The sequence below is a fragment of the Lucilia cuprina genome, chromosome 5, assembly GCF_022045245.1.
Source record: "Lucilia cuprina isolate Lc7/37 chromosome 5, ASM2204524v1, whole genome shotgun sequence".
In the NCBI taxonomy this organism is placed as follows: Eukaryota; Metazoa; Arthropoda; class Insecta; order Diptera; family Calliphoridae; genus Lucilia; species Lucilia cuprina.
Window position 1 is genome coordinate 34,736,305 of NC_060953.1, and position 10,913 is coordinate 34,747,217.

Here is a 10,913-nt window from a genome sequence, read left to right on the forward strand (position 1 = left end):
ACTAGACTATTGACTAGACTATAGACTAGACCATAGACTAGACTATAGACTAGACTATAGACTAGACTATAGACTAGACTATAGACTAGACTATAGACTAGACTATAGTTATTTAATATAAATAATATATTTATTTTTCATAATTTTTTAGAAAAAAGTCTTTTGAATTACTTTTGGAAATTCGCAGTAGTGTTTCTAGTAATAATTAATATTGATCGGGATAGCCTTTTACTTTCCTTAACCGTAAAACATATATTAACCATTTAAAAACATAACTTTTTCTTTCAGACTGACGAAGACAAGTCACCCACGACTCCTTCATCGCCCAGTCGTGAGATTCATAAACTCAAAGATCAATTAGAACAACAGGCTATGCAAACGCGTCAGGCTTTAGCTCAATTAATGTTGGTCCGTGAACAGTTGATATCGGAAACGAATGCACGAATTGAAGCTCAGGTAAGTTTTATATAACATGACTTTGAGAAATTGTTTGCTTAAATATATATCTTTCTTTCACTCTTTTTTAAGGCACGCACCCAACAACTCTTACAACAAAATCGAGAATTATTAGAACATTTGGCCTCGTTGGGAGCGTATAATGAACAGCAGTCACCTGGTTTAACCAGTGCTAATATTGGCATGGCACCACAGGTTAGTAATTTCAAATAGTTTTTTATAAATTTTCGTTTTGTTCAAGCTTTTTTAGCATGATTTTTAATTTTATTCGATTTTTAACAAATGTCTTGTTTCTTGGTTAGTTATTGTTGTTTTAAAGTTTACTTAATTGAATTTCAGAATTTAGAAAATAGTTCTGAATATTGAAAACCTCTGGATTAGAGTGTTTTTAATTATAAAACTTAATTTTTTAATTCTTTTAATATGTATATTTGAAATTGTTCCAATTTAGTTTGTTTAAAATTTAGAAAAATAGTTCTAAAAAATAGTTACCAAGCTTGACCATCTTGCATTCCAGGACCAACTTTCATTCCTGTCAAGTAACTAGGGTAATTATAAGGCTAGTAAATAGACTATTCAAACGTCTACTTTATATAATAGTCAATAAAATAGTAAAGCGAACAGTCAAGATCCTATTCAATAGACTTCTCACGAGTCAAGATGGTTGGCTATGCATAGCCTTTTGAGGTCCAATTCTTTATTAACAGCTAATCAGATTACATAAATTCATATTAAGATCAGTATTTTATCTTTATAAATCCGTTAGCAATTTGTAACAAATGTTATTACCGGACTAGATTATTAATATCCCTAGGGACCTGCAGAACATATTTTTCTCGTGGTACTTAACTAGTTAAAATTTTTTATATGTAATATCTTAAAAGTGAAAAGTTCCACTCATATCATGTGCTTGGATGAAATATGATCCAATCAAATTACTTATTAGTATCAGTTTCCTCTTATCTATAGCTCTTGATAAAATTTTATGAATTAATAAAAATATATTTTTTAATTTTCATAAAATTCCAAATCATTTAAATGCATTTTTAATGAATCTTTAAAATCCAATTAAAATAAAAAAATTAAGTAAACTCAGAAAAATGTTAAAAATATTTTAATTGCTTCGTATAAATTTAAATTAATATTAATATGCACGAGAAATAATTTTAATTTTTTATAAGCATGTTTGGCTTTTTCTATTAAATTATTTTCCATAAATTTGCATCTTTTTTCTCAAAAAAATGCTGTGTTGTTATATGTGTTTTTTATATATATTTTTTTTAATTGTTGTGTTGTTTTTCAATTAAATGTGTTAAAAATGTGTGAAATTGTTAAGTTTTTATAACAAAAAACCCACAAAAGAGGCATAATCTCTTTGAGTTAAAAAAAAAGTTTATACAATTATTATTTTGTTGCTGTTGTTTTCATTTATGCTTGGCTGAGTTCATGTTACAAATTTCATGTACAAAATACAACAAATTTTAATTCAACGTTAAACTGTTTTTTTATATATTTTCCTTACTTTACCACAACCAACTGCCTGTCTGCCTACGTCATGTGCATAACATAAACAGAATCATTTGCAAATGCTGTTACAAGCCACAGCTGGAAATGCCAATAATAATTTGGCCACCATTAATCAGCAAATTAATAATTTGGGTTCAATTAATCAGCAGTTAACTTCGCTGAGTCACCAATTAAGTGGCCTCAATCAACAAACACAAAATCTACAAAATTTCCAACAACAGCAGCAACAACATACACCCGTTTCTTCGGCGGGAGCTGGGCAAGGAAATACTTTAACACCGCAAACTCCTACCACATCATTGCATCAGTCTCAGCTACATTTGAATGTCTCTGCCGCAAATGCTACAAGTGCCACAAATACTCTATCGACTAGTCCATTTCCTTCCATGAATCAATTACAAAACATAACCACACAATTGCAGCAGTTAAATTCACCGCCAGTTATGCAACAGCAGCAGCAACAACAAGCCCAAGATGTTCTTTCAAAGGATTTATTCAATGTCAATCAGGAGTTGCTAAATCGTTTGCAAGCCTTAAATTTGGGTGCCACAACATCGGGAGCAATTGCCATAGCTAATGGCGGCGGTGGTGGTGGCAGTACACCACAACCACCTCCTTCTCCTCACAATTCCTTTTTCTTTGTCAATCCCATGTCTTGCAGTCCTTCCAATAACAACAATACAGCCAGTAGCAACTATAATTTCTTAAATACCCCCAGTTCCATGGGTAATCTAACGCCCTCACCCATGGGAACCCTTAATCGTAATTCCTATTCCAATTCACCCATTACTGATGAAATGCGCATGAGTATGGAGAAAAATCTCAATGCGCTCGATGAACAACTAATGAAAGCCATATCGAATGGTAATATAGCCGCTTCTGCTTCTCGAGAAAATAGCAGATCATCGTCAACGGTAGAATCGCCGCTCACCTCTATGGTGCGCAGCACTTCAAACTTAAATAACAACAACAACAATAACAACGATATGAGTCCCTCGACTTCTTCATCGCCCCGATTTAATACGGTCATGCTGAAGGTGACTGACGAAGCGGGTAATGTGACAAATCAACGAAAATTATCAGCAACGCCGAGTTTCATAACACGCAGCACTAGCGAAAAGGTACCAAATCGTAGTCAAATTATGAGTCAAGTTCAGAGAACGGCATGGGCCCGTCACACTACCAAATAGGAGTGGGAGATCTTTTTTTAAGAATTTCCAAGGAGTAACGGTCATTCTGCTCGTTATCATATATGAGTAGAATTACGAAACTAATGATAAAAATCACATGATCAGTTCAATTGCTCCTTGTATTTTAACGTTCTGAAATTTTATTCAAAAGAAAACAAAGGGTATTAATTTAAGCTTAAAGTACAGCTGGAGTTTATATTCAAAATATGACAACTCCGATATTGATCACATACATAAGTCGATCACTAAAACAGAGGATAAAAAAATCAGAGTTTAAATGTTTTGAATATAAACATTCGATCTTTTACTAAAAATAAACGGGATATAATAACAACTGATCATACAACTTAAAAATGTCGTCTGACAATTTTGAATAAAATTTTATATTTAAAATATTTTTAAGCTTAAATTAATTTAATTTTTAAAGTATTTCCTTAACTATTTATTGTGTTAAGTTTAAATAAATTTAGTTTTTCAACTGCTTCGATTTTACCTAATTTAAAATGTACTTTAATTAATTCTTAATCTAAAAGGAATGTTAAATATTCCTCAGAAAAGAAATATTTAAAAAAAATTTCATAAACAATTTAATTTAAGAGTATTAAATATTTAATATATATTAAATTAAATAAGTATAAGAAAATACATATTCAAATCTTATATATTGCTTTCACAGTATTAATTTAAAAACCTATTACATATCGGCTGAATATAAACAAAATAATCATATAAGGGGCATAAAAAAGTGAAAGTTAGAGAGTTTTGGCTTAATTAATTAATAAATTACAAACATTTTTATAGTGAATCAATAGTTGAAATAGATTTTTTTTAATTTGAATTACATAGGCCCACAATATTGAAATAAGTCGAAATTAGACGTTTTTAAAGGATTGTACGGCACTGAATCCGAATCTCAAACTTTCTCCATCACATCGGGAATTTGAAATATCGTGTCCTTAATTTGAAGAAACTCCTTTTTTTGTCCTTTTTGAGACGTTTTAACAGCCTAATTGGCTTCAATAAAAGAGCAAAACGGTTTAAACCTTTTGTATAAAAATAGAAATATTCGATAATCTTTCTCAAATTAAAAATTTTTCTAAAATAAAAAATAAAAAAAAAAATCAGAATTTTCTCCTTTTTAAAAAATTAAATTTTTAAAAGAAACTACCCAGGAAAAATTGTATTAGTTCTACAACTAGTTCTAGAACACATGATTTTAGCCTGAACTCGTTCTAGTTTGGCGTTAAGACCAATGATTTTTCTTCGAAATTGTCACCTTCGGAATTGGTTCTGAGGAAGCGTTATGGAGTCGATACTCGTTTTTTGAAATGTTTCTGGAACTAGTTCTTTAATCAATGATTTTTGTTTCAATTTGTCAACCTCGGAACTAGTTCTAAGGAAGCTGTAGAGAACGTATAAAGAAATATTTCTTTTTTAGCATTTTTATTTCAAATTAAATAAGATTAGGAGCAATTTTGAGAAACAATTAAGGAATTTTTACTATTGTACCAATATTATTTACAAAACTTACATATCTTACGTAAAATTTAATATAATTCTTCTGCACCTCTAATCTTTTAAAATATTTTTTGTAAGGATATACATAGGTTACAAGCAGCTAACTTTCCCTTCTCTCGATAGCATTGAATTGGTAATCTATTATTTATCAAGAAGTTCAGTGGAAGGCAAAAATATACATTTGAACGTGTTTTTTTGTTTCGATAAAAATAAGTTTATAAATTTTAAATTTTTTGAAATTTTTTTTAATTGATTCCATGAAGTTATTTCGGAACTAGTATGCGTTCCATTGAACTAGTGTAGTAGCAATGTATAACAAAGTTTCAAAGAACCACATCAATATTCTAAAGAACGGGTTCCAGAAGTAATGGCGACACTACTTGTTCCAAGGCTGCTGTTTAAGAATCTTGATGTGGTTCTGTTTTCATTCGTTCTAGAACTAATAGTTTTTAGAAAAAGTTCTAAATTATTTCCTGAGTATGTTTCTTTAAAAATGAAAAATTTCGAAAATTTTCTGTAATAACTAATTCTATAAAAGACATATTTGGGAATATGAAGACAAATTATAGAAAATTGTCTATATATGTATGAAGATGAGAAACCTGAAGAAATAAACACATCACAAAGAGACTCTTTTTAAAATAGTTCTCTTTTATTCTGTGACTCCATAATAGTTCCAAACTGATTGTATGTTAAGAAAACAGTGTAGTGAAAAAAATCAAAAGATATAATGTAAAAATATATTAATACATTAAGGGTAAATTATTAAATCTTTAGAATATTTTTTTTTTATTTTGAGATTTTTTTTAATTTTTTGTCAATAAATTTAATATTTGACTTACATTTTTACATATTGAACGATTTGTTTTCCTATTTAATGTAAATAATCGTTATTTTGCTTTTTAAAAGAAAAATAAATGTCTATGTTGAAGTCACAAAAAAGAGTAAAAGAGAACACTAAAAAAAGTAATTAAAATTGTCACAATAATGTTAATATATTAAATTTTCTATAACACTTTTTTATAAAATTTCTAAAACCGAGAGACACTCTAAAGTGAAGAAAAACCATTTTTTAAAAGATTTCTGTAAAAGAGAAAAAATTTTGAAATAATAGAAATTTAATGATCCCATTTATAGAAAATTTTTTATAAAAAGAAATATACATTTGTAATTTAAAAAATCGTTTCGAAATCAAGTCGTATAAGATTTAAATACATGTTTATTTTATCAAATAGTTTAAGGCTTCAACAGTTCAAAACATCTCATCAAAAACATTCATGTAGTGAGAAGTAATCCTTTCAATAGCTAAAAAATGCTTCTTACACAGCATTTTAACACGGGCATGAGTTGGGGGGCAACTACTTACAAATACCTACTTAAATAAGTACTTACACGTAGGGAGATAAAAGTTGCTCAAAAGTAATGCTCTTGTTCTTTAGTTCACTCTTGAACTCACAACACTACTTCAAAGTTATTTTATTCTGTGACTTATAATAATTCTCCCACAGACAAATTATTTTCTTAAATGTAAGTCGTTATAAGAATGCTTACAAATAATGCAGATGGTATGTAAACACTATAAAGTTAGTAGTTGTGCATGTTTAAGTTTAAGTGACCAATAATAAGTTTTATAAAACATCAGTCACTTAAACTTATGACAATTATTAACAAAAAATGCAATTTCGTTTCCTCCCCTTATAATAACAATAAACATGCTAGGGCATGTTTAGAAAACTTAACCGAAAGCAATAATTTAATACGAAATTATTTTATTATTAAAAAAATTATAAATTAAAATAAATATACAAATTTTTATAAAATAACTTTTAAATATATTTCAAAAATCTTTTTTGTATTATAAACAATAAGCTCTTAATAATTTTATTAAAAACAACAAACATTTCATTTTTCTGAAATACTGTTTCTTTAGTTTATAGACAAAAGTTTTGTAAAATTGCTCTAAATTAAAACTTTTTTCTATATTTTCAACACAAAAAAAATATTTATCACATCACCAAAAATGAAATAAAATTTCATATTAAATTAAAATAAATAATAATAACATTTCATCGCGCATAATCCGTCAAATTATTTATAAATAGAATCGCTTAGAATTTAAAGATAAATTAAAGAAAAATGTTACGAATATTTGTAAATATTTTCATTATAGAAAATTTTGAAAAATAAAATAAAAATATTTATTAAAAAACAAAATATATCACGTTATTCTTAAGTTTAATATTCGATTAGTTTATTTTTAAATTATAAAATAAAATTATTTATGGTTAAAATTAAAAAAAAAAAACACTTAATAAACAAAAGCTCAAAATATTTAAAGGTAGTAATAATAGTTTTAGTCTTAGTAAAAATATCAATAATTGTTATATTTTCTTTAATTAATTACGTTTTAAATGAAAATTATTTAATGATAATAATAAAAAAAATATTATTTACAAAAAAAAAAATATATATATATATATATAAATATATTTGATTTTTCCCTCCTTATAAGCAGCGATAATGTTCAGATTGTTAAACGTTATTTCTGGCTTTTAATTTCCTTGCGTTTCTTCTTGCATCAGCTGTATATTTTCAATTTATTTTGGGTTGCTGTTATTATGGGTGGCACTTTGGTGTGTATGTACATGTGTGTGTGTGTAAATGGGGTTTTGAGGATTGTTAGTGGCGTAAGTGACATTTTGTAATTAAATCATGTTTAATATATGCCACATGAAAAACTTTATAATGTGTTTTTAATTTTGTGTAAATTGGCATTTAATGAGTTTCGCAAGACAGGAAATTTTATAATGAGACATTTTGTGCAAGATTGTGTTAAGTAAAGATGTCAACGTGTATAGAATATTAAGAAAACTTAAAGTTATGCATTAATAACTAGTTCTTAAAAATGTTGTAAATTTAAAATTAAAGGAATATTATTAATTGCTGTGTAGTTAATTAAATAAATATCTAATTTAAACTTAAAATGCTAGTTCTAAAAGATTCATCACAATAGGAAATTGTGGAACTAAATATTTGTTCTTCATTGTAAAAACATTTCATCGGTTTAACCTAATTCGTTCTGTCTATAGCAAAATGTTTTTACTTAGCCAACGTTCAGTTGAACGTTCATAGACTAGGCTTTGCTAAATCATATACTACACTGCAGACTAGACTTCAGACTATATACTACACTATAGACTAGACTATACCATAGACAAGACTATAGACTAGAATATAGACTTGACTATAGACTAGACTATAAACTAGACTATAAACTAGAATACAGACTAGGCTATAGACTAACCTATAGACAATACTATACAATAGACTATAGACTAACCTATAGACAATACTACACACTAGACTTTAGTCTATAGTCTTGTCTATTGTCTAGTCTATAGTCTAGTCGATAGACTAGTCTATAGTCTGGTCTATAGACTGGTCTATAGTCTAGTCTATAGACTAGAATAGACAAGACTATAGACTAGAATATAGACTTGACTATAGACTAGACTATAAACTAGAATACAGACTAGGCTATAGACTAACCTATAGACAATACTATACAATAGACTATAGACTAACCTATAGACAATACTACACACTAGACTATAGCCTAGTCTATTGTCTAGTCTATAGTCTAGTCTATAGTCTAGTCTATAGTCTGGTCTATAGTCTAGTCTATAGTCTAGTCTATAGTCTAGTCTATAGTCTAGTCTAGTCTAGTCTATAGTCTAGTCTATAGTCTAGTCTATAGTCTAGTCTATAGTCTAGTCTATAGTCTAGTCTATAGTCTAGTCTATAGTCTAGTCTATAGTCTAGTCTATAGTCTAGTCCATAGTCTAGTTTATAGTCTAGTCTATAGTCTAGTTTATAGTCTAGTCTAGTCTAGTCTATAGTCTAGTCTATAGTCTAGTCTATAGTCTAGTCCATAGTCTAGTCTATAGTCTAGTCTATAGTCTAGTCTATAGTCTAGTCTATAGACTAGACTATAGACTAGACTATAGACTGTAGACTAAACTATATATTAGACTATAGAGTAGACTATAGATATAGATGTAGATCAATGCTACAACCCAGCTTTAGTCCTTTTTTAAGGTCACCTAGATGCTAAAATATATACTGAAAGTGAAGCATGATTTAATTTCAATAGTCGGTCATCTATGACTGACTATACTTTCCCACTTTCTGATTTTACCCATAACTTTCTTTAACCCATAACAGTGGATTAGTCAATACACCAGCCCATAAACTGGTCAAAATACTTGTTCGTGAATTACTCAATAGACTTCTTCAAATTATTATATGTCCAACCAACTTAAATAATTTACCTCTATCATCTATGTTTTACAGCTCTCTTCAACCGCTAAAGTAGCCCGCTGGTTCCAACAACTACCCTGGCACACACCTTCACTCTCACGCCCGGAAAGTGGTTTTGTTTCGGGCGATTCACGGTCTGAGAAATTCAATGATGATACGTTGTATTGCAGTATTAAGGATACCGATTATTTATGTGATGAATTCCTTTTGGTAGAGGGTAGCAGTACCATTTGGACCAAATTAAGTGCTAAAAAGAAACGTAAACTATTGGGAATGCGTTTAGGGAAAGTGACAACGTTTTAAAATCAAGAAAAATAACATAATATTTTAGTAGAACTTAAGAAAGGATTTATATTTTTATGATTTCAGCAAATATGGATCTAAAGATTAAGGCCCGTATTTAGATTGAAGAATGTAAAACAATATTGAAATTTTATATGAAAAACACTAACAAAATTTAAAAATTGTTTCCATTCCTTTCTGAATTTCGGTATAAAATTAATTTCCAGTATTAGTACACAAATTCCCTGCAACAATTATTGGAATACATGATCCCTTAACTAACAATATTGATGTTCATGTTTATTTTTTGGTAACAAAATGATTCATAGCTTGCATTACATAGGACCATGGTACGGATTATATACTCCCATAAATTTAACAAGGGAGAAGTTTAGGGATAACTCTAATGTAATGCATAGATGGTTTACGTGGTCCTCGCCTAGAATATTACAATGTTAAAATTAGTATGTTTGGGTTAGCTTTGAACCAGTCTTACTCAGTTCTATGTACAGATATATATTATCTTCGTATTACAAAACATTTTTTTATTTGCTGAAATCAGAGTCATAAATTAGCTGCAGTATTTAAGAAACATGTCTCAAATATATACAAATAAGAAAAGTTATAAGATTATAAAATTTGGAAATCACAAACTTTTATTTTTTTAAAAAATTACAATAATACAAGCCAACAAAATTAAAAAAGTTAAAACCCAGAAACCTAAATACTTATACTTTTCTAAACCATTAAGCTGCACAAAAACAGAATCTCCCAATATTTTTGTTAAGCTATCTCAAAGAAACAAAACTATATAACAGATGTTAAACCATAAAAGTCAACTTATTCTACTTTCCGATGATATAATGTCCAAATCGGGAATTTAAACCTTTAACACAAGATATAACAAAAACCTAAAGAGAAGGTGGGATTCGGAACCAAAGCAGCTTGATTGTTTAAAAAATTATATTTTGCACTCTGGCTTATAAATATGTTGGCCTGTATAATTAATACTAACAAATTAGATAATTAACTTATGTTCTAACAATTAAATGTAGAAATATTTACGAAAAGGATAATTTTATACTTCAATCTAATAATTTTTTTAATATTTATAACTTAACTATCTATTCAAATAACACTAAATTTAGTTCTAATTAAAATATTTTTATGCAAACGAGATTTTAACGATTTTAAAGTCAACTCACGAATTATATTAAAATTTTGAAACATTACATTACTTTTAATATACATGAATACATTCATATTTCTTAAACATTTATAAAGATTTAGCTTTATTTTTATTTTAATTATAATAATCTAACATGTAATATTAAGTAATTTTAACAAAATTTTTAACGGCCATGTTTTTTAGTTGTAATAAAAGTGTTTTTATTTAATTTTTTTCTTTATAACAAGTAACTTGTTTTTTGTTCGAATTTCAAACTTTTTTTGTTTGCAGCAACTGCTTAAGTAAATTACGAAGGGATGAAAAATGCCCTGGGGTCAATGCCAAGATGGAAGTTTGTAAAAGCAGAGTAACAACTTTTTCAACTTTAAAAAAATATAAAGCAAAACACACTTTATTTCTTCCCTCCTCCACGAAAGAAGAGAAAACTCAAA

The 10,913-nt window shown here is 28.1% G+C and overlaps 1 protein-coding gene across 5 annotated transcripts in view; it reads left to right on the forward strand.

Annotated features, from left to right (window-relative positions):
* The window catches only part of LOC111688019 (capon-like protein), a 292,117-nt gene extending 282,163 nt beyond the window's left edge, over positions 1-9,954 (forward strand). For 3 of the 5 annotated variants that reach the window (XM_046951997.1, XM_046951994.1, XM_023450508.2), the window contains 3 exons: positions 289-456; positions 529-651; positions 2,031-3,514. In XM_046951997.1, the coding sequence (XP_046807953.1) occupies positions 289-456; positions 529-651; positions 2,031-3,173 (1,434 nt within the window). In that variant the 3' untranslated portion in view covers positions 3,174-3,514. Of the gene's footprint in view, positions 1-288; positions 457-528; positions 652-2,030; positions 3,515-9,044 lie in introns of those variants that run through there. The other 2 variants (XM_046951998.1, XM_046951995.1) reach the window with 1 other exon arrangement.
* Positions 9,955-10,913: the final 959 nt, after the last annotated feature.